This window comes from Xyrauchen texanus, chromosome 49 (genome assembly GCF_025860055.1).
Source record: "Xyrauchen texanus isolate HMW12.3.18 chromosome 49, RBS_HiC_50CHRs, whole genome shotgun sequence".
In the NCBI taxonomy this organism is placed as follows: Eukaryota; Metazoa; Chordata; class Actinopteri; order Cypriniformes; family Catostomidae; genus Xyrauchen; species Xyrauchen texanus.
In genome coordinates, this window is record NC_068324.1 from 9,130,684 (window position 1) to 9,155,609 (window position 24,926).

The following is a 24,926-nucleotide window of genomic DNA, read 5'->3' on the forward strand; positions in this document are numbered from 1 at the left end:
TAAAAGTTTAAAAGCAGTTAGAAAAGCACTGTTGACAGTTCACCCAAAAATGAGAATTCTGTCATAATTTACTCACCACTATGTTGTTCCAAACTCGTTCTCTCTTTCATGGAACACAAAAGTAGATGTTATGCAGAATGTTAGCCTCAGTCACCATTCACTTTCATTTGAAACAAAATATGCAATGAAAGTTTAAGGTAACTAAGAATTACAACCTGAACAACATCCTTTTATGTTTATAGAGAGAAAAACTTTATATGGGTTTGGAACAAGAAAAGGGTGGGGAAATGATGACAGAATTATCATATTATCATAATCAGACAGCTTTTCTTTTTTTTTCTTTTTTTGAAAAGCAAAAAAGCAAGCAATAAAACCATTCTGCATTGTTATGTGATGACCTCTCGTTCAGTCTACAGTAAGTCAACATTTGAAAAGTTTCTGTTATGTCTCTTTGAGTTGCCCTGATTTCATTGGTGGAAAATCAATACCAATTTTCCAACACTGTTTAACTGACAGTCGGTCTTGTGAGAAATTATTGACAAGTCTGCTTCATTAAAAGTTGGTTTAGCGATGCTTACCTCGTAGCCTGACGACCAACTCTGTGTGCCTTTTGTATGGCGTCAACACTGCATTTCAAGTCTGTGCAAAATTAATGTCAATACTACCTTCCTTCTTTTCCATCCAGGTGAAAATCTTCTCAATCCTTTCATCAAATTCTGTAAAATTTCGGTCATGATGACTGACTTCAGCGGTGTCATTCTCTCTTTTTGTCTGTTCCCACACTGGCTGTGCCACAAGCACACTAACTAGAGCTGAATCAGTGAGCGGTAAACACATCATCATCAGCATACTAGTGTCAGCAGTGTGCATCCGAGAGTGCAGACAATCGTGCACACACACAAATGAAAACAGCTGCATGCATGCAAGCAAACACACAGCCCATACATGTTCAAAGTTGAAATGTATTTATTGGCACAGTTGCAATAATTATGCATAATCTGGGGGATGTAACACAACTAAAACATTTTAATGTGATTTAGATCCAAAGAAATTCGATTTTGTGAAGTTTGAATACAACCTAACTATGCGCTCAGTTAAACAACTTGGTCATACAAAACAAACAATGCAAATATATATATATTACTCTTAGGATTTAAATCAAGAATTCCAAGTATGTACAATGCTAGAGAATAAACAACCACCAGATGGGATTCAGAAACAACAGGTCATCAATCCTAAACTTCAAATATCTTAAATACCGAAGTGTGTAAACCAAACTTGAAATGACAGCTAGCCAACAATGTGTCAAAAACACAGTATACAATTACAGAATTTTAAAATTGTGAAGATTATGAGCAGTTATCTATCTCAGAGGTTGAAGGATGGCTTGGATTGCTTTCTTTGCAGTATGTTTTAAAAAATCTCTGGGATGAACTCAGAGAAAGAAAATATTTGGCTCAAATATTTCTTCAACCTGGAGGTGGTAATTCATGTCAGAAAATAGCCTGAGCCATTCAGGTGGGGTTCTTAGCTTTAAGGGAGTTAAATAAATCCTCCTTTGGGAACATTTGGGAATGTCCCCATTTGGAAAAACGATTTATAAAGAAAAAGTTGCTTTATTTGTTTTCTTTAAAGGGTTGGGTTGGATTGGTCTGTAGTCTGTTTTAAACAGCTTTATATATACTGTATATATAAACAATAGAAGTGTAAGGTATGGTCTCATTTAGAAAAGTGAAAAACTGCTGAGGCACTTTGTCAGTTAAAGGAATATTCCGGGTTCAATACAAATTAAGCTCAATCGACAGCATTTGTGCCATAATGTTTATTACTCTGTTTATTACTACTACTTAAAAAAAAAAAGAAAAGAAAAAAAGAAAAATTCTGGGTTGCAGTGAGGCACTTACAATGAAGTGAATGGGGCAATTTTCTGAATGTTAAAATATTTACTTAAAGCCACAATACATGAACAATATGCATGTGAACATGATTTTAGTGTGATAAAATTACTAACTAACCTTTTCTGTGTAAAGTTATAGCCAATTTTATGACTTCTTTGCCATGATGTAATGTCAACAACCACTTAAACCCTAAAACGACTGTAAAAAATTACAATTTAAACAACTTTACAGCTCAAATAATACATGAGAGATTTTATAAAATTATATTATTCATATTTCTGCCCTTAAACCCTCCAAAAATTGGCCCCATTCACTTCCATTGTAAGTGCCTCATTGTAACCTTGACTTTTGCCACGGGACAAGTAGAAATATATTTTTGTGGTAATCAATGTTATGCTAAAAATGCTGTCAATTGAGCTTCACTTGTTTTTAACACAGAATATTTTCTTAACAAATATCTCAAAACTTTTTCACTCACTGTCTAAACACTTCAGATTAATAACATTCACACTGCGTGCAGCTGTTCTAGTAGCTGTACACCCAGACCTTGAATAAACACGGACAGCAGAACAATACTTAAACATTTAGAAAAGTGATGGGATGCACACTGATGAATAGACAACCTATATGTGCTCACTTAGTAAATCTTTTCCCCCTTTTTCCCAATTTGGCATGTCCACTTCCCAATGGGGTTTTATGTCTTCCATTTGCATCTTCTCACATGGCTTGTTGAACGAGTTGCCACCGAGACATGCGCCCCACCGAGAACGAACCACATTATAGCGACCACGAGGAGGTTACCCCATGTGACTCTACCCTCCCAGGCCAATTTGGTTGCTTAGGAGACCTGGCTGGATTCACTCAGCATGCCCTGGGATTCGAACTGGGATTCGAACGAATAGCAAACTCCAGGTGTGGTTGCCAGCGTCTTTACCACTGAGCTAACCAGGCCCCCCACTTTGTACATTTTCAATTGTCATTGGTCACTGAAATATAAAAAAAGCTAAGAGTGAACTTATAACAGGAAATGTCTGATACATTTCTGTAAGATGCTTTGTATAAAAAAGCGTTAGCTAAATGACAGCATGTTTACTCTTACATAGCATGGTTCTGAGATTGTGTAAATCAACTGCGATTTACTCACCTCTTTCCTGAGGACAGGCAGAGATTGCAGGTTTCATTCTGTCACACTGGCTGAAGCTCTGGCTGCGTCTGCTGGCGTTGTTGCAGGTTCGAGGTTTACACTCTCCACCCGCTCCACCCACCTTCACAGAGGGGCTCGGAAGCCTGAGTTCAGTCAGAAATAACATACCCATTCATCCTCTTTTTTTTTTAAACAATATCTTTACCCTCACAAGTCACAAGTCTGGAGAGACAATTTTATAAATGAACTACAGTGACCTTATGATATTAAAAGCAATATATGATCATATGAATGAGAACAAAATGACCATTGAAGGGGATTCACATGCTTCTTAAGCCCTGAGGACACAATATTGGCTTTGTAGCATCACAATAAGACCAGAAGTTTATGTTCAAAATAGAAAACTAGCTTACTGCATACTGTGCATTAGTAGTATACTTTTAAGAGTAGCAATGTTGTATGATATTCCGAACAACCAAACACACAAAGAGTGGACAAGGATATGTAAATCAGGCATGGTGTAATGTTTTGAGAGGACATAGTAATGCAGAAAGCTGACCTAGAGTTTTTTTTCTGAGCAACTGAGAGTTTGGCAGCTTTTTTCTGACTGAAGCGTTTGGATGGATGACTTCGTAATAAAGAGAAAAAGACAGAAGAGAGAAAAAGAGATGGACAGAAGATAAAAACAACAACAGACAATAATCTGTTAGAAATGGAAATGCAGGGTTAGCTAGTTTATTGATAGAAATGTTGATGACATAAGAAGCAATAAATGAAGAAGAAAAAGAAGAGGAGCACTGAACAGCATCTGAAATGGTCACAACTGAAACTATAACAACAAATAAAAAGTCTTAATCAGTTCAGAATTGTAAGAGTTTCAAAGCATGGTATGTTGGATACTTCACACAATTTCTTTAGCATTTTATATCATTTTAATTAACAGGGCTAAAGGCTCCACTGATTTCATTTTCTCCATTGCCCCTCTGTTGCATGCAAAAGGCCCCTATTAAACACATTGTTTTAAGTAGGGCGAATAGATCTGTTATGAAAATTTTTCAAAGTGGACTCACATTGACTGCTCCAATCATAATAGAGATTAGTTTGTTTATAGAATACTTGAGATGTAATAAAAAAATCAAATGTGTTTGAAATTAACAGGAAATGGTTGACTTTTTTCTGAAGTAGTTATATTGAGTAAGTATCATCTTAACTTGTTACTCAAAAAAGCATCTTGCTGTCTCAAAATTATTTGCATTAGTTGACTCTATAACTATTACCCTGGTATCTACATGATATCAATTTAAACCCCCTATAGGTGCCTTTTACCCAAATGAGGGAGCCTTTTACCCCAAGTGTGTTTTTAATTTAAAAAAAATTTGTTTAATCGAAACATCCTTCTGTTATGATTTCTTTTCACTCAAATGTTGCTCCATCAATTTTCAGTAAAAATAAATATTTTTTTTTTTACCTTTTTTACTTTTTTTGACAAGAAAGAAGCACAATTTCCTTAAGGTGTGCTTTTAGCCTTGTTGTACCCTACCCAAATAAGAAAAACCAACAACAATGGATCTCTAGATCTTTCATTAAATACATTTAGACTTCATGCACTGTAAATATTTATCTGTGCATTACTTTTTAAATTGAGAAATGATCACTCAATCCAGCTGTTATTCTAGATTGATTATTGTGAATTGACTGTTATTATGTCTATGGAGACATTAAATATAGTAATAGTATTTTGAGCACAGTATACCTGGACTGCAGGTCAGCCTGTGGTTTTGGTACACATGGGGAGAAGGTGAAGTGCTGGTGAATGGGAGATGGACAAGGAGAGCCGTGGGGAGAGGGGCCAGGAGTGGTGTGAGAAGGCACGGTAGGGCTGGCGCATCTGTGGGCCTGGTTGTTATGAAGCATGGGAGCATTGCTGGAGGCCTGTTTGAAAGTCTGCAGCTGCTGCTTGTAGCAAGACAAACTGAAGAACAGACCTAAAATGGCTTTCAGATTGCCATTGCGGATCTCTGAAAAATAAACAAATGATTAAAATTGGCAGTTTTTCTAAAGTTGGCACAGTATAGAAAATGCTAATAAAAACGATTTTTTTTTTAACCTGTTCTACATTAAAGCACTACAACAACACATTATTTGATGTTTTATCTTGTGAATTTATGTGGTTTAGTGTTGTCCTGCTGGAAAATGTAGGGATGTCCCTGGAAAAGATGGCATCTGGATGGCAGCATGTGCTGCTCCAAAATTTGTACACATTAATTGTGCCCTCACAGATGTGTTACCCATGCCATGGGCACTTTGGACCTTTTTTCCACATGAAAAGGGTTTGTCAGACCACAAAACACAATTCTACTGTTCTACTTTCCATCTGAAATGAGACTGAGCCCAGAGAATTCAGCAGCGCTTCTGGTCAGTGTTGATGTATGGCTTCTGCTTTGCTTAGTAAAGCCTTAACTTGCATCTCTGGATGCAGCGATCAAAGGTGTTGACTGACAAAGTTTTACAGAAATATTCCTGAGCCCTTGTCATGTTATCTATTACAGACAAATGACAGTTTTTAAAACAGTGACGTCTGAGGGAAAGGAGATCACACGCATATAGAAGAGGTTTTCGGCCTTGCCCTTTACACTCCGAGGTTTGACTCTATTCCTTGAATCTATCAACTATAATCTGTAAACTGTAGAGGATGAAATGCCCAAAGTCCTTCCAATTTGTCTTCAGGGAACATTGTTTTCAAAGCCTGTGATGGACTGGCCACCAGCAAGGATGTTTCCCTGCCTTCGGCCTGAGACAGCTGTGATAGGCTCCAGCACTATCCACTACCCTACATGGGACAAGCGGCTATAGAAGATAGATGGATGGATGGATGTTCTCAAAGTGCTGGACTATTTGCTGATGTATCTGTTGGCAAATTGGCGAGCCTCAACCCATCCTTGCTCATGAAAAACTAGGGTTTTTTGGGGGCTCCTTATATACGATTACACGATTGCTTCACCTGTTTAACATCTGTTTCACATCACCTTGTTATTTCAACCTGTCAGATTGTTATAAGTCCTAAATTGCCCCAGTCTCAACTTTTTTGGATTGTGTTGCAATCATCTGATTTGAAATGAGTGTATATTTTCTAAATGGTAAAACATCATATAATGTGTTGTTGTTTTGCTTCCACTATAGCACAGGGTGAATTTAATTTACAAATCAATCCTTTCTGTTTCTGTTAGCTTTTTCCATACTGTCCAAACTTTTTTGGAATTGGGTTGTGGTTTGACTGTCTAGCCTACATTTGTAGTCCACAAAAAGCTGTCATAAGCACCAGTGGCTCACCTTCGGCACAAAGTCCCTTTATGTTCACCCCTTTAGCAGCCAAAAAGCCTAGACAGGCATCAATGTTCTCAATCTGTGGGAGAGAGATGCACACACATCAGGAGCTAGTTTATTGAAATCAACAATAATAATCTTTTTTTTTTTTCAATTATTTCAATGACACACTTTTAAACAGACACTCTGAAAAAAAATCCTTCCATGGCTGGCTTGCATACTACAATCGGGTCTACAATTAGTAAAATAGGGCAGCTCTGTGTTTTACAGACCTGTGGTTTGGCTCTTCTGGGATTAGATACAAAGCAATACACCAAAAAAAACATATGACCTACCATATGAGAGTGGCTCTCAGGGAATCCATTAATATCTGCAATCTTTTCGTTAGCTGGATGAAAAGAAGAACATAGAGACTTTGAATTTGCAAAATGCTGTTTCACACCAACTAGTTGGGTTTACAAGTAAAGCGGTCAATATTCACTGTGTGTGGTCTGCACATTATACGTATGAGAATAGGAATTCATATTCTCCTCCGGCATACATTTATTTTAGTTTGGCTTAATAAAAATTTTCACAACTAGGTTCGCAGCCTCATAATCTGCCCACAAATGACCCCTTCTCATAAACCGATCTTATAAAACAGCTTCAGAGCACATTCAGACCGATTCCAAATAACAGCCAAACACTAGATACTCATGTGTGGCTATTTCTTCCCCTGTATCTCCTCATTATGGATAGAATTACCAGTACAGTGGAGCCAAATTGTAGGTTTTATGTTTAAATATTTTTCCAAGAGAAGTAAAGTGTTTTGTGTATGGAAAATTAATTTATATCATGTTTAATCTTACCTACAACCTGAATGATTTCTGCCAACAATACACCATCTGCAACATCCTGTTGCAGGTCTTTAATCAGGCGCTTGTGTCCAGACTTGGCGAGGTAGTGGTTGGCCCAATCTGCGTAAATCTATTTATTTGAAGGGAGATGGAGAGAGGCAGAATGACAAAGTGGTACTTAACATCTATCTCTGGGTTGAGCTCTTATATGAATGAAAGACAAATCCCACATTGAGGTCCATCAACTACCACATAAATATTAGAGTGTTGACAGGGAAATATATATGAAGTATTAATAAAAGCAGGTTGTCAAAAAGTCTGGAATCAGCTTGAAAATGTTATTACTTAATAACACCACTGTGTAATAAATCTGTATTCTTATTTAAAACATAACAGATATGTGGTTTCATAATAGTGTTACTTCCACAAATGTGAGGCACTACACTAAACAGCAAATATTAAAACAAAAATAAATGGAAGAATCAGTTTGGAATGGATTTTTTTTTACCTTTTTTACTTTTTTTGACAAGAAAGAAGCACAATTTCCTTAAGATGTGCTTTTGAAAATGTGGTTCCCAAACTGAGTGTAATATCCTACTATAGTCCCTAGAGATGTCAAAGGTAATGGTCCTTCAGTACCAAGTCTATACTACAATAAACACAAGTTGAAACAAATATATTTGTCAAATATTTGTAAGAATTATTTTTGGCAGTCTGATCAAATAATGAGACAAGGTGGAGATTTAAAAAAAAAAAAAAAAATGGTTAATAGTGCTTCCTCATAGAAGGTCAAGTTGAGAGCACTGCATACTTGCATCCTACATATTTTGGCAAATGCAGGTCATACAGGTACTCCATGAATACAGGACATTTCCATATGTTGTACAGTATACATAGCACATTTCGAAATGAAATGTATGAGTAATAGGGAAGTACACCAATTCCAAATATACCCATGGTATCCGCACAAGTTCCATAATCTTCATGCAATTACACAAAGTGGGCAGTGGAGAGCAGCACAGTCTCAACAACTAGTCTGTTATTACCACTAGAACAGGGGTCAGAAATTATGGTTTGTAATTAGAGGGCTTTCACACAGGCAGTTTAATCCGAAACAGAGAACGGTTCTCATGAAAAGTTGTTTATGTGAAAGCTGTGTTGCGGACCGGGGAGGGGACCGTAGTACCGATCCTGAGACTACCCGTTGGAGGTGGTCTGATCTCTGTTGCAAATGGAACTGTGGCTTGGTTTGCACAAGTGAGAAAGCAACCTGTACTCGGGTCCGCACTTGTTTAGGAAGTAAAATGACTTGTGTGTGCATTTTTGCTGATTTAAGCATGATGACATCATATTTTATGCAGAAACAAACACACATGAATGACAGGGGAATGTTGAGGGACACAGAAGAGGCGAGGTGCCTTTTATATATACGTGCATGAGTGAACGTGCCACCAGCTGTGCATCTGATATAGTGATATAGTCTTTTCCTGGACATGTATACTGCTGAATAACGGCATGTGACACATGAAGGTTTAACTCTGGTGTGCATAATGACACCAAATTAATACAAAAACAACACAAATATAGCGACCCATGTTGTGTTTTTCATCATGTGCACGTTTTGTGATGATGCAAGTTGATGTCGGAAAAGCACCAGGGTTCAACAGAATCATGCGAGTCTGAAACCAGACCAACGCTGGGAACAATCGAGCTCAAATTCAGACTACAACAAATGTGCCCAGTGTGAAAACCAGTGTTTTGTTGCTGCCGAACAAGTTATGGGTGAGCTCACATCACACACTTTGAAACAGGTCAGTGTAAATGGGACACTCATATAAAATCAGAACTGGCATGGCTGTACATGATGCAGAACAGAGTCAAGCATGGGCCATTTACATTTTGAGTAACTTCTATTTTTAGTACAGATACGTCTAGTGAGTTCTGCAGGAGGGTGCTTGTATTTCTGACCACAGAGCCTAGAGAACCGCTCCACCCATTAGCTGTAAACAAGAGCTCTAGGCTGCAGTGTACAGCATGTGTGAATAATAATCTCTTATTAGAGGTAGGTGGACCATTTTCAGTGTTAACAAGACAGAAACCCCTGTTCACAGACAACAGCTGTTTATCATATCAAATGGTTGTTGCAATCACATTAGAAAAATATTAGGACATTTCACACAAAAACCACAACTGCATCTTGTTATTGAGCTTTAATATCAATTAACTTGTAGTCACTAAAAACAAGCCACTTAAATAAAGTCATGCCGTTGCATAACCATATTTTTTTTTACATAGTACTATGATAATAACATTTTTCTTGGAAATATACCATTGCGAAATCATGGTATTCTTCGAAGTGAATATAGTATATGAATTTATAGCAATCATTCATGATGAATATTCATGTACCTTCACTTTACCATGGTACCACCACAGTACCTTGTTGTTAGGGACATCAGAACAAATTATACATACTTGCAATCTTTTAAGGGCCAGTTGAATAAAAACAAGCATTTTGACATCGTAATACCATGTTTTTTGGACATATACCATGGTATTTTTGGAGTAATTTTAAGTACCATGTAAATACCATGGTATATGAATTTGGAAATCATTCAGTACCATGATATCTATCAAAGAACCATGGTATTACCACATGATACCATCACCAAACCAAAATATTTATATTTACATTTATACATTTGGCAGATGCTTTTATCTAAACCGACTTACAGAAGAGAAATAATACATCATAAGTGATTCATCTTAAGGAGAGAGTGGTACGAAAAGTGCTGCATTACAAAGTTTCACTAGCTCATAGCTGTCAACCCTCCCGTTTTTTCCGGGTTTCTCACGTATTTTAGCTCTTTTCCCGCTGTCTTCCCGTTTTAGTATTTTCCCATAAAATATCCCGTATTTTTACACTCTGATTGTGTTAACTCAGAACCAGAACACGCAACTATCTGTGTCTGTGAAGTGGCTTGCACTTGGGTTGCTAGACCTCCAGTAAAGCAGGTGGCAGTATACAGACAGTAGCTTAAGCTACTGTCGAAGAAGAAGAAGACAGTTGCAGCAGCGGCGGGCGGGAGGAAGAGGGAAAAAGGGAAGTCTGAACGTCAAGGAGAGTAGAGTAACGTTAGATGAGTGTGAAGATGGATCAGGACGCTGACGGCCAAAATCACCGTGACCTAAACCACCAACCAAAACTGAGGACATTATGCAGATATTTAAGTAAATGGGAGACCACCTTCCACTACCTGACAAGTAGCCATGTAGGTCCAAATTATGCCCACTGCAAAATTTGTCGCTGTAATTTCAGTGTTGGTCATGGAGGGAAAAACGACGTTTCGCAGCACGACAAGTCACAGAAACACAAGCGCGCGAATGAGTCAGCTAGGCACACAACATCATTATCATCATTTGTGGTGAACCGTGCCTCGTCTGAAGCTGACCAAATTTTGAAAGCTGAGGTGAAAATGTCTATGCTAATTGCCAAAAATAACGTTGCGTTCAGTTTTTTGGACGACTTCAACCGTAGTGTGGCTGACATGTTCCCGGATTCAGCGATTGCCAAGAAGTACACTCTGGGGAAAACGAAGGCTACACAAATCATTAAAGGTAAGACTATATGGAGTTACTAAGCCAACATTAAGCTAAAACACGTTGTAGCAAATTAAAATGTGTAAGTAATGTTTACTTCGTTCATAAATAAAGCACTTTAAACATATCCATTGGTCTGTCATTCTTTAATATATATTGTGTAGTTTTAAACTCTTTAGACTGTTAATGATTAGTCCTTTCTTTTAAAAAGTTTGTGGGTAAGAATGGCTGAAAAAAAATCCCTTATTTTGGGGATGGATTCCAGGAAATCTCCCTTATTTTCAATGTTCAATGTTGACAGCTATGCACTAGCAACTGACAACTGGCTCAAACAAGGACAGAATGAGATAAGAGGATAAGTCCATCAGAGTCTCTAGTTTGAGAAATAGATGCCTCACATGTCCTCAGCTGACAGCTTCATTGAATTCTACCCACTCAACACCAGTTTCATGCACAACAGTAAAGAGAAGACTCTGGGGTGCAGGCCTTATGGGAAGAATTGCAAAGAAAAAAGCCACTTTTGAAACAGAAAAACAAAAGAAAAGTTCAGAGTGTGCAAATAAATATAGACATTGGACAACAGATAATTGGAAAAGTGTGTTATGGATCTTAACTCCATTGAGCTTTTGTGGAAACAGCTAGATTGTAAGATGCGAGAGAAGTGCCCATTAAGACAGCCACATCTATGGCAAGTGCAACAGGAAGCATGTATCTGGACAAACTGACAGCTTTAATGCCAAGGATCTGCAAAGCTGTCATTGCTGCACATGGAAGATTTTTTTATGAGAACTCTTTGAATTAGTTTAAATAGTTTCAAATTGTTAGTAATTTTTCACGTTATTAATGTCCTGACTATAAATTGTGATCAGTTGAATGTCACTTTGGTGAATAAAAGTAACAATTTCTTTCCATAAGAACAAAATCTGTACATTATTCCAAACTTTTGGTTGCCAGTGTATATATATGTAATCTCTTAAAAAGATGTATGCTACAATACATCTTTGTAAGAGATTACAACATATCTGGCACACTTGTTGCCACATTACTTTTCTCAGTTTAAGTTTCAAGATAAATTAACTGATAGTCTTTTAAAAGTCAACTGAATATAAACAAAGCTTTTTTTTAACCAACGGCACCTTTAACAAGCAAAACACAGTCTTTTCCATTTCCATAATTTCCACAGCAAATGACTGAACGGTGATATTTCACAAACTAGTAACAGCAGTCATCACTTTGTTTTACAAGGCAGTCAACTGTGTCAAACAGTAACTTAATCCTCATACAAGTGCCGTACCAAAACACATTCAGTTCCATTCTCTTTAAAGTGAGGCATTTTCCAGCCTTCTGGCCAGAAAAAAGAGGGACAGAGGTACAGTGGAAGGACAAAGTATATTAGCACCAGTGTTTGCAGAAGGGTGCCCATTATTGTCCCATAGGATTGGGCCAAATGCCCACCTGCAGTGCGGCGCACCACTACTAATAGAGTACTATAGTAAAACCTCCATGGCCATGTCTATGTGCACGTATGTGTGTGCTGTAATTATAGGCCAGCTGGCTGAGCTACCCCACCACATGAATAACTTGGCTCTTCACAGCCTTCAAGCCTCCACTGAATATATGAAGCTATATAAACAGATGTATGCACACACACACACACACACACACACACACACACACACACACACACATATAGACATAACCTTACACACCACTGCCACAGACCAAAGAAGGAACACTGTTACTTTTTCACAGATCATTTTCTTTGACCAAGGCAGCAGGATCTATTCTTAAAAAGCATAATATTTATAACATGTGAATGTATTAAAAATTGAGGTTTGAAATGGAAGCTCTACAAACGGTAGTCACAATGGTGGTAACATGGCCAAAAGAAACTGTTTCGAAGGCATGAATACAGACAGATGACACTATTGTGGCATAGTGGTATTGCTACAATGGTTTTAAAAGTTCAGTTGTTGAAAATCATGGGAAATGTTATAAAGAGCAATGAGTAGAAAAGTGTTATTCTGCTCAGTTTTTTACCCACATGACTAATGACAAAGATGTTTTCAAAGACTTCACCAACTGCAGCACAAATGAAAAAGAAGAGCTGCTTGATTGAACACAAAAAAAAAACATTGAGACTCCCCCTTTTAAGATTGTTAAAGGTATAGTTTACTAAAATTTAAATAAAAACTCATCATAGAAAAATGCAACATAAATAGATCACAAAACCCCAAAGGTGATTCCAGTGTTTAAATTGGAGTTACAACCCTTTAGTAGACTACAATGCGGTTATGTCTTTTAAACTAGGAAAGGATTGCATATGGATTGAATAAGCAACAATTCATCTAGTGGTCAAGGCACAAGTACCATGCTTATTTTAGCTAATGATGTCTAAATAGATGTCCTAATACTTCAAACTGTCTGTGTAATCAAACATTCCATGCAATGAAGAACATATTTTAGAACAAGATCAATTAATTAGCAACCATCAGAAAATCAAAGCATCCAAAAATTTCATCAGTTCTCCAACCTGAGGGTCTCCTGATTCTTTGGTTGTCTGGTTCTTTTTCTGCAAAGTTGGATTGCCTTGAATTTGCTGCCTGTATACAGTAGACTTCAGTGGTATGAGGCTGGAGTCCATGGGCTTCAGGGGTCCATTCTGGTGTGTTGCTACCCTGGCTGGAATTGGTAGAGCAGTACCATGTAAAGGTTTGGGCAATCCCGACTTCATCTTGGAAGCAACTAGAATAGCAGGCATCTTCCTATCCTTTTCCACCCAACTGAGTTTGCAAAACGGTGGTGTGCACACATGCAAACGCTGGCACAAAGTTGTCTTGTTGTTGAGGCACAAGGCTCAGAGCAAATGCATGTGCTGACTTAACAACTGGAGCAATCCAGTGTATCCACAAACTTGCATTCAAGCAGTACTGGGAGGATTGACAACACACAGCCATCTGCACACGCTTGCTAAACCTTCTAATAATGTCATTTTCCCATGACAGTCAGCCAAATCCTTCCCCGTCATCAGCATCTTGGGTGTTTTTCTTGTCCAAAGAATCTCTGCTCAATATGTTACTTGAGATCTGGGCTCCTCCCACCACCTGCTCCTAGTTCGCGGCAGCGATGAGTTACCCAATATAGCACTGCACAGCCACTGTTGAGAAGCAAGTGAACACTCTTTGGCAGACAGAAATCATAGATAAGTAGGAAGGCAGGATGCAATTTTTTGTCAGTGAAAAGGAAATCGCGGCATATAATCTTACAGTCTGTATGCAGAAGTGTAACTGGCCTCCAGTCCAGATGCAATGGCAGCAAGGCATGAAACTCAGGATTGAGAAGGATTAGGAAGCCATTGGCAAGACAGCAGATGTGTTTTATGGGACAACTCAGGATTAACACCCTTGTGTGATTACCTAATCAGCCAAAATATTACCCTGCTGATTGCCAATGCACCGGAGTAGCAGTCAATGGGACTGCACACTCATTACATTACTAGAACAAGCAAAGAGGAGGACTGTTCAAATGAAAAGTGTTGTTGAAGACTACCATTTCTCTCTCTCTCTCTCTCTCTCTCTCTCTCTCTCTCTCTCTGTTCTATGGAAACACACATTGGCACTATTTATTATTGATAATACTATTATTATTGAAGTGTGTAGTTTCTGCACTTATAGCATTTCAAAATGAAATTGCAAAAAGTATAATCGTTTAAAAAAAGTTTCAGAACAATCCCCCCACCTTCCTTTGGTCTATAACAGATAGTTAAAAACTACTTAAAAGCAGAAGTATTTTACTTTAAGTCAAAATGATGTATGCAGTTTTAACGTGATTGAAATTTGAAGTCTCATTCACCATGATTTTCGGAAGTTGGTGAATTCCCATGCCTGATCGCATTTATAACAGCATGCTGAAAGAGAGAGAGAGTTATTCACGCAGTCTGAGTTGAGGCTTTGGGAGGATGAAATTCTGTCAGAGCAGCAGTTCTATGTGTCTGTAGATTGAACCCAATAATCCCTATGGGACCAGTGAAAACCACTGCCTCTGCAGCCTTTCAAAAAGGTACTGATGCATCATTTCCTCTGAGAAAACTTCTGACTCCAAATCCATGATGAATTTGCAAAACTGGAGATGATCCCAGTCCAGCACAGATTAGCAAAACTAAAATATTTAATTCTGCAGAACTGTCTTGTGATCAGTGCAAGTACTTTGACATATTGTTCTTTGACGCTTGTGGTAGGCCTGGGTAAGGTCATGATCCCCCCCTCTCTCTCTACTCTTGATTTAGTCTTTATCTACTACTGTTTAGCTAATGTCTAAATCTCAATAGATGTGTGACAGACACATGATTTCTCAGTCAGTGCTTACCGAAAATTGAACCACTGCCCCCAGTGGCCGAAGCTGGAAGTGTTGTTAATAATATATGGGCAACGTGTGAGCTCCATTTTCAAGGTGAATTGTCCACACAGTGGTGCCAGAAGTGAGTTGTATTTTAGTTGTAAATGATGTAATACAGTCAAAAGGAATTCATATTTTATTGACCCTAACCCCCAACCCAAATCACAGCCTAACCATCAGTGTAGTAAAAATTACATTTTCAATTTAAAATAAAAGGTCAACGTGATCACGTTTGAATTGATGCAAATGTCTGATGGGGAATGTCGCTTGTTAGTAATTCAGCAGAATGGGGACGATTTCAGAGTACATAAATTTTTGGAAGCAACATGTCGATTTCCTGTGTGATCATGCTGACTTAAAAGGCCTACTGCAACAGGAACCAAAAGGTGTGCAATCACTAGTACCACCAAACGGAATTGCAAAAATAATTCTTGTTTTCAAACAGGTTTCCTGAACACACTTTCGTCTTCCTTGATCGCCATGTTAACTAATATAGCGAACTAATCTTAACAAATGGAACTTTATTGTAAAGTTTTACCGAGAAATTATTTTAACATTGGAAAAAGCAATCGTATCACACTTAAAGATAAAACTGAATCACGTTGCTTGTTACAAAATTTAAATATGATAAAGTTTGCCCAGGTTTTTTTTCTGTATTTCTCCTGCCCACATTGAGCAGAAAACAGAGAAAAGGTTAGATTATTAACCACCACTGGTAATCAAGCAAAGGACATTGCAATAAAAACTTACCACATTACTGCAGGATTGGTGGGCGATAGGTACAGGTTGCTAGGCTGATGCTTTGGTAAACACACACATGCAAAACAGCATTTGATTGAAAACCACAAGAACACCCCTTGAAGGCATGTTCATGTTGTGTGGTGTTTTAAGGCCAACATAAACACTGCAGCAGATATCAAGCAGTGCATAGACAACCTAATTGGTCTTTATGTAATTATTTAAAATGAGAACTTAAAGAGATAGTTCACCCAAAAATGTAAATTCTGTCATGATTTACTCCTCATCAAATATGGTGCCATCAATGCTACAAGATAAAAGAGAGCTGCAGCGGAGGGGAAGACTTAACAAATTAAATTTCAATAACAACATTAGTTTTGTTCCTTACAAAAAGCTATCTTATGGCTTCAGACACCTTGGAATATAGACTACTTTTATGGTGCTATTTTGTCCTTTTTGGAGCTTCACGAATGTGGTCACTATGAAGTATTGTTGTATGAAAAATAGCAGTGTGAAGATTATTAAAAAATTCTAATGTGTTCCACAAAGAATTTACAGCAAGTTTCATTAAAAAAATTACATTCATCAATTTCAATTTACAGAATGGCTGAATTAATTAAATACTAGTATGGTGCAGAATTGAACATTACTATGTACACATTATCACATTTGCTCTCTGAGAAGAGTTCCCATTGCTCCACTGTTAGAGTGTGACTCTAGCAACACCATGCTCATGGGTTTGATTACTGAGGAACCCATACTGAAAAAATGCATACTTTGAATGCATTGTAAGTTGCTTTAACAAATTAATAATCTAAATGTAGTACAGAGGAAGTCCATGCACACAGATGGGGGTCATCTAATGCAAGCTGTCCAGTCCGTTAACAACTCTTTCAGCAAAGTTAACTATAAACTTCAACCAAGAGGATAAGCTAGCTCATTCCATATGGTCACTTGTTGTGAGTGGACATCTGCCTAATTCACTCCCAATAGCTCTATGTAGGCTTCTCAACAGTTTTTCTGTGGTTGCTGTGGAAATACAATTAAATAAAATGTCATTGTATTTGGTCAATAGACCAAAGTCACACTAAGACAAACAGTTTTACGGAAAAAATATTTTGCATGATTAATACCGTTTCAGCACTCAGCACTCAAATCTTATTTGTGTTTGAATATATACACAAGCTTGCTATGCCATAATCCATCATGTGACATGTGAGAATCAGCACTGTTTGGCATCATTAACATCAAACCTAGCATTATGCATCTAAATATTTAATCTTTTTTATATAAATATGGGGGTAAGCAATTGATCAAAATTATTTTTTAATTTTGGGGTAAACTATTCCTTTAAAAAATTAAAGCTAAATTTAGCAGGTTCCTTTAATGAGGTATAATGTTGATCATTCCCAACCAGATCACCATTTATGCTAACTGTTTGAAACCAGAACACGGATGTAGAGCTCAGCAGTGAATCGTATCAGACAAAAGTGTGTGCAGGATGATACACAGACACACCACTCCAGCAAATCTCCATTGTGCTGGGCAGTGACAGGGGATTGTCACCTCAGCAGTACTCTCACTGACACAATTACATCTAGATCCAAACACAGGCACTTTTGGGCACACAGTCATTATTTTTAAGTTCTGTTTCGCACTGCAGAAATTACGCACTTCACATTTAAAGTGGCCTGAGAATCAACATGTCAAATTCAAAACAGTAGCATTTTTTCATTAGACATTTTCAAGACTCTCTACGACGATCAAGCAGTCTGCAGATGCCTGCTTTATCCCTGGATTATGCTACAATCCTGCTCACCATTAGACAGCGTGCACGGCCAAATGCCAACTGTACTTCGACAGTGGCTTATGCCAAACAGTATGCAGACATGGAGATAGCGATACACTATCTCAGCAGAATGGCAGATGCCAAACGTTTTGTGGCTTGTAGTGCTTCTTTTAAATCTAGCTACTCTTGGATGGTACTGATGTCCAATGAGAGAGTAGGTATTTCGAAAAGGCTAGTTTAGCAAATTGCTGGATAATATTGTCGATTTTTTTACTAATTCGCAATACAGTCCTTCACGTTGTTCCAGAGAAGACTGAAATTAATACGGGTTTGGAAAAACAGGATGGAGAGCAAATGATTACAGAATTTTTGATTTTGGGAGAACTATCCTTTTAAAAATTATAATTGCAGTTCAACATTTCAGTGACATTTTTACTTGGTGTTGAGTTAATAGACATTTTAAAATCTTTCGGATTTATTGAAAGCAAATCCTTATTCCTAGATTTAGATTTAACCTGTGTAAAAGTGTTTGAAACTGTAAGAAATTAAAACTGTAGATGACCTAAACTCAGGGTCATTGTAGAGTTCTATCCCACTCCATATGCTTTCTTTCACAAGCTTTGTGAGAGGCAGCAGACAGAGACTTGGCACTGCAGTTTATTCAACTTTTCCAAGCCAATGATTAGATTAAAATTTGTATTCACAGTCAGCAAACAATCTCACTACTGGCTTAAATGCACAGCTCTCTCTACAGGGTAAAAAAGAGCCAGTGAGTGCACAATAACATCTCCTGAAGGATCAAACCAAAACACAATGCCGTTCAAGTCAAATGTCAACAGTGGAGATTCTATGATTCGTGTAACACCTTAAAGGTGATGTATCTTTTTCAATGCTAAATACTTCAATTTTCTTACGTTTTACTTAAATACTTCATTTTCAAAATGCCCTATCCCAGTTTAATATGCAGATAACTATAAGTAAGCCATTCCTGGGCAGATTTCTCTGAAAAGTGTAAACACACACACAGAATAGGCCACACCATACACCACCTGTTTCTGAATCCTCTTATCGCAACCAAACATCTTACCTGCTACTCAGTCTGCAATCAGTAGATTTCAGTGATAAGCAATATTCACAAACTGCAGATAGCATAAGAGGATTAATGACATATCACAGCAGATTAGCATTTTAGCCTAATACTTGTTTGGCTGTTTAGCATGTACACTTGAGTGATGCTAACAACTGAAAACCAAATGTTGAACCAGATGTTTCATATGAAGGGGCTTTTAAATAAGTCAGAAATCTTATCAACACATCCACAGGTATCAAAATATCAGGATTTTGAAGTTTCAGTTTTGAAGCACCTTTAAAAAATGTAAACACAAATTCACTTTTCAATTCCTATGTAAACATTGGCTAAAAGGACGTATTTGACCATTGTGAAGCATCTCATGCAGGAACACCACATTTTATATCTTTTTACAAATCATAATGTGCATGCTAGCAGCCCACCAGCACAAATCCTGACTCTCCCAAAGGCCAATCCGACCCTGATTTAACCATTGACTCAGATTATTTTTATGCTGCCTTTATGTGATTTTGGAGCTTTAAAACATTGGTACCCATTTACCTGCATTGTGAGGAAACATTCATCTAAAAATCTTTGTTTGTGTTCAGCAGAAGAAAATAAGTCATACACAATCTGGGATGGCATGAGGGCGAGTAAATGATGAGAGAATTTTCATTCTTGGTTGCATCATTCCTTTAATAGTTTGGTTTGAGGCACAAGATATACTCAAGCACAACTGCACATTCTGTTGTCTGCATAATCATTTGTACTTTTTACTTTTAGATGGACGGACACTGTAACCACACAAATTTGTGTATGCACACATTTTTAAATTTATTTTTACTTTTGTGCTGTCTGTATAACCCTTTGCCTTACAACCCTAAATGCCATGTAAAATAAAAAGTGGTTGGTCATTTTACATAGACTTCCTGTGTTAGTGGATAGTTCTAGGTCAGAATAAAGTACAATGTTGGCAAGGCCTTATACCAACAGTCAATTTACTACAGAAATTTGCATGACTTTTCAATTACTTTTTAAGATATACCATATTTCCATGAATTTTCCAGGCCTGGAAATGTCCTTATATTTCCAGGTTTTCCATGACCGTGGGAACCATGCTGTTAGATTTATTTTTACATGCTTTTAAGGGGAAAATCTGAAATCAATGACAATACATTCGACAATACATGAAAGACATTAGCAGAAAATGTTTGTAGACTATGTGATTACAATTTCTCTTTTGTTTACAATATCCATCAGACGGTCAGTGAGCTGAGTGTGGGCTATTTCTCTGTGCCATTTAAAAGGTGAATTACAAGTGGTATTTATTTTAAATCAATCTTTGCAATCAATCTTTACTGGTCTTGAACCAGCAAACAGAATCACCTCTTTGTGGTTTATGGTACGCCACCTCTACAGTATACATTCTGGATGGGATTCCTTCCTTAGCAAGGAGGTCAAAGTTATAGTTAGGGCTGTTTGTGCAGGATGGGGAGAACAGTTGATAGAGAGGAGGTATAAATAAAATGAGATAAGGAAGAGCACTCCAGGGGCACAATAGACAGAGTTTACCTTGAGGAAACAAATGTGTGAAGACCCACCACACAGGAACACACACACACACACACACACACACACACACACAGAACAATACCTCTGCCAAAAGATTAGATAAGAGGTCTCTGGAGGACCTGAAACTATGCTCCTTTCTTTCCCATCATAGAGATAAGGCACGATATGAGTGCTCTGCAAAGGGATACATGGTGACTTATCATTTTAGCAGACGCTTTTTCACCTAAAGCGGCTGACAGTATAAAGACAATCTACAACTCCATCACAATTGTGAAAGCTGCAAGAAAAAGTTCACCCTATAATAAAAAATCCTTTCATAATTTAATCATCCTCATATTGTTCAAAGTACTTATGACTTTCTTTCTTAGCTGAATGTTAAGGACTGGCAGCCATTCTTTACATTTTCATTTTTGGGACTTTTTTTGCTGACAAATCCTCATGGCTTTGTTATTTGGTTAAATATACACCCACTTTTAGATTCAGCAGTCCAAATGCTAATTGCAGGAAACACACAAAAACTCGAAAAACTTCAACCTATGTGTGATGTCAATCGTACCCAAAAACTTCTTACCTAATGGCAAATTGAACCAGAATATACTACACTACATGCAACCACTGGGAGAGATTAAGTCAGAAATTATTTTAGGAAATAATTTGACAAGCTTTAGTAAGTAAGAGGCAGTATAAGTGCATAAATGTGGCAACGATTCTAGAATATTCAGCAAGTAATACACAAACTGTAAAAGTAGCTTGTGAGTGGTGGTTGCCTGTGCAAAAGTCATAGCAACAATGGCAATTTGTTGTGGATGGTTATGGGGGCAATGCTATGTGGTTCCATAGGACTTCTGGGAGGTTGCTAGGTGGTTGTTTAGTGGCCAAGCCCAAAGAGCCACCCCCAAGTCTCAGTTCTCCCTACAGATATAATAATAATAATAATTAATAATAATAATAATTCATTATATGTATATAGCACTTTTCTAGGCACTCAAAGCGCTTTACATAGTATAGGGGGAATCTCCTCAACCACCACCAGTGTGCAGCATCCACCTGGATGGTGCGACGGCAGCCATAGTGCGCCAGAACGCCCACCACACACCAGCTATTGGCAGAGAGGAGATGGTAGATTGATGTAGCCAATTCAGGGATGGAGATTAATACAAGGCCATGATAGATGGGGGCCAATGGGGGGAATTTGGCCAGGACACCAGGGTTACACCCCTACTCTTTACGAGAAGCATCCTGGGATTTTTAATGACCACAGAGAGTCAGGACCTCGGTTTAACGTCTCATCTTCTCATCAAGTTGTTTGATTTGAGGTATTGTTTATGTCTATATTACAAACAGTGCAGAATTAAATACACCCAAGTTTAAAAGGGTTAAGGGTTTGTTCAGATACCTAACCCTGAGTATATACAGTATAACAGTAATAGAGACACTTGCCTTAGCTAAAACTACAGATGAAAACTTGTCCCAAGCCAGCATGTAGTGAAAGGCTAATTTTTTTAACATTTAACTGTAAAAACTCTTTAACTACAAGCAACATATGACCGCAATACCTTGCAATCTGCAGCACTACTGCCCTCTTTTGTTAAATTAACTGTATTGCTGCATGTACTTGTAATGCTGTTTTTTCAAACACCAATATTTTGATTAAGATACTAGAAGATTTAGATTTTCTAACATCAAAATTATATCGAGATGTCACTTTTGCATGTGAAATTACTTTTTATAGATTTGGAGAGCAAACGTTTACACTAGTTAACATTCAGCGGTGCAAAGCTGTAATGCAATTAGGTGTAACCTTCAATGTTTAAATGAAATATATGTTGACTAAAACACATTGATGTAAGTGAACTCTCCACTCACTGAAAGATATTTAATTCCATTCTACATCTGGGGGTCTTTTGAGAGCCTTCTGTTCTGCAGACATCTGATTGTGAGGAATTTCTGAGACTTTGTCTATTATTTAGAGAAGCAAAGCCATGGATAGGGGAGGTTTGCCCTTTAAAAATACAACACTGCCATGACGTGGTCTTCACACCGCCTGTCCCACTCACTTACTTATTAAAAAGGCTTGCCACCGTTTTCTCCACAAGAAAAGAGGGCAGCCGATGGATGAAAAAGGGGTTAAAATTCAGCATCCAAACACTTCTTATGGCAATATTTTACCCCCAAATCCTCTCCCCTTGGATTAAAAAAAATCTGACATATGCAAAATCCCTTTGCAGTAGGCTGTCAATGTGGATTGTTGTGTCCTTATTTAGATAAGAAGAAAAGGAGTCAAAGGAATAGATTAGAGATTCATATTTCAAACCTTCCTCAAAATGTTTTTCTGATGAACACGTCTTGAAAGGGTCATTGCAGTACAATTCAGATGTATCACCTGTAGGACTGTTTCAAATAATAGGTCAAGATATGAGAAAGCTCCAAATAAAGAGCTTCTCAGCATGAGCACAGAGCAACAGTGACATTTTTACACCCAACTAGCCACTTCCTGTTTGTTTGTTGAAAGATCTGATTGATCCGAACAGACAAGTCGACAAGTGGAACTTGAAGAAAAATCCCAGAATTTATCACAAGGAACTGAGTCTTTTGAAGGAACAGTTCACCAAAGAATGAAAATTCTCTCATAATTTTTCACCCTCATGCCATCCCAGAAGTGTAAGACTTTCTTTCTTTAGCGGAACTCAAACATAGATTTTTGTCATTTCAAATGAATGGTGACCAACATTTTGAAGCTCTTAAATGCACATAAATGCATCTTCACTTTCACTTTCTAATTCTCCTTTTGTTTTTGTCAATTCTCATTCTTCAAGCATATCACCTCCTACTGGGAAAGGAGAGGAATTTATACTAAAAAAGGACTTAAATATTGATCTGTTTCTCACCCACACCAACATCACTTCTGAAGATATAGATTTAATAACTGGAGTTTTATGTATTCCTTTTATTCTGCCTTTTTGTGCATTTTGGAGCATCAAAAGTTTTGTATGCATTCACTTGCACTGTGATGACCTACAGATAAAAAATTGTAATTTGTGTTCAGCTGCAGAAATAAAGTCATACACATGGGATGGCATGAGGGTGAGTAAATTATTAGAGGAGTTTCCTTTTTGAGTGAACCCTCTTTAAAATTTTGACACCTACAGACAGAATTAAAGGGATTGTTCACCCAAATATTACATTACATTACAACAGGCTTAGTTGAAGAAGCTGTAACAAAAAGCAACTAAACCTTCACAACTTCACATATTTAAATGGAATGATAGAAAGGGTTGTACTTTTTCTTTCATTTCTACTTAACTTTATAAATGTATAGGGTTTAAACTTGCAATAATCAGTGTGGCCCAAAAGTTAAAAAGTACACCTTGATGACAATAGCACAGTTAGAGGCAGATGAGTTAGAAATGAGAGGAAAATCTCTTGAAACTCTGCTGTCTGTATCTATTAGAACTCAAGTCAACTTCCATCACATCAGTGGGGCCATTTACAGTAAGAACACTGTGCCACTGAGCTTACAGCTCAAAGAAAAGACAGAAAGAAATAGAACGTAAAGAGAAAGGGAAATAGGATCTACTTACAGGTGACTTGGAATTTCCTTAATGTTTTTCATAAAAACCATAACATGTTGACTACTGAATTTCAAAGGATCCCAAATAGACAATATTAGACACAAAATTTGTCCATCATAAAAATGTTAAATGAAGAAATATATCCCCTTCCTCATATGATCGACAGGATATAAAGATTTCAAAATTATGCACTATTCTTGCTGTACTGCTTTCTAGGTCACAGATCTCAGCCAAAATGTAATAGTAGTGTTACATTACAGTTGTAATCCATCTTCCCCTGATACCAAAGAAACACTGACCCATTTAAATTTAGTATCAAGCTGCATTTTTGGTGATCTAAAAACCACATACGAATGTAGTCAAAAAAGCATGTGAGCACATCGCATTTGAGGTATAAACACCAATATGTCCTGAATGTGTCCTGCACAGTAGCGAAGCACCACCCCTCAGCTGTCAATCAACCGTTGCGCTAAAACAAGAGTTTAAAATTGCAAGTTATAAACATCTTTAAAAGGAAATAACAGTCCGATCAGAAAATAAAAAAGTATATACATACACAAGCACGAGAACTAAAATGGAACTTCTTAATTTTGTCTAATATAAAAAAAGATGAGAAGCACATACATCTGAAGCTCCTTTAATACAGGTAATCCACTAAAATAATGGGGAATTCTGATTGAAATGTAGACTTTTTGATAAGATTAAATTTCAGATGCATCTGGATGAAACTGCATTTTTTCACCCTTTCTTTGAATTTTATGGCTTTTTGCAGTTTATAATCATGCAGTAAGAATATGAAATAGTGACTGACGGAGACATACCCCTAAAATCTGAGCACAAGTAGTCACAGGAGTTGCATTTAAGCAAGCAGGTGTAAACGGGGAAGTGTCTTGCCTAACCACATGTGATCGGATCATCCAAGACACATCTTAATTGGCCTACCAGGTGTAAACAGTGTCTGTGTGATTATAACAATCATCAAAAGGTTG

The 24,926-nt window shown here is 37.5% G+C and overlaps 1 protein-coding gene across 1 annotated transcript in view; it reads right to left on the reverse strand.

The window, feature by feature from the left end:
* Nucleotides 1-13,809, reverse strand: part of LOC127640422 (neuron navigator 2-like) — an 82,758-nt gene extending 68,949 nt beyond the window's left edge. Inside the window, exons 1-7 of the mRNA XM_052122989.1 lie at nucleotides 13,336-13,809; nucleotides 7,215-7,332; nucleotides 6,702-6,754; nucleotides 6,373-6,445; nucleotides 4,796-5,060; nucleotides 3,602-3,670; nucleotides 3,043-3,185 (exon numbers count right to left, since the gene is read on the reverse strand). Coding sequence (XP_051978949.1) covers nucleotides 3,043-3,185; nucleotides 3,602-3,670; nucleotides 4,796-5,060; nucleotides 6,373-6,445; nucleotides 6,702-6,754; nucleotides 7,215-7,332; nucleotides 13,336-13,563 — 949 coding nt within the window. The 5' untranslated portion in view covers nucleotides 13,564-13,809. The remainder of the gene's footprint in view (nucleotides 1-3,042; nucleotides 3,186-3,601; nucleotides 3,671-4,795; nucleotides 5,061-6,372; nucleotides 6,446-6,701; nucleotides 6,755-7,214; nucleotides 7,333-13,335) is intronic.
* Between the last annotated feature and the right edge of the window lie 11,117 nt (nucleotides 13,810-24,926).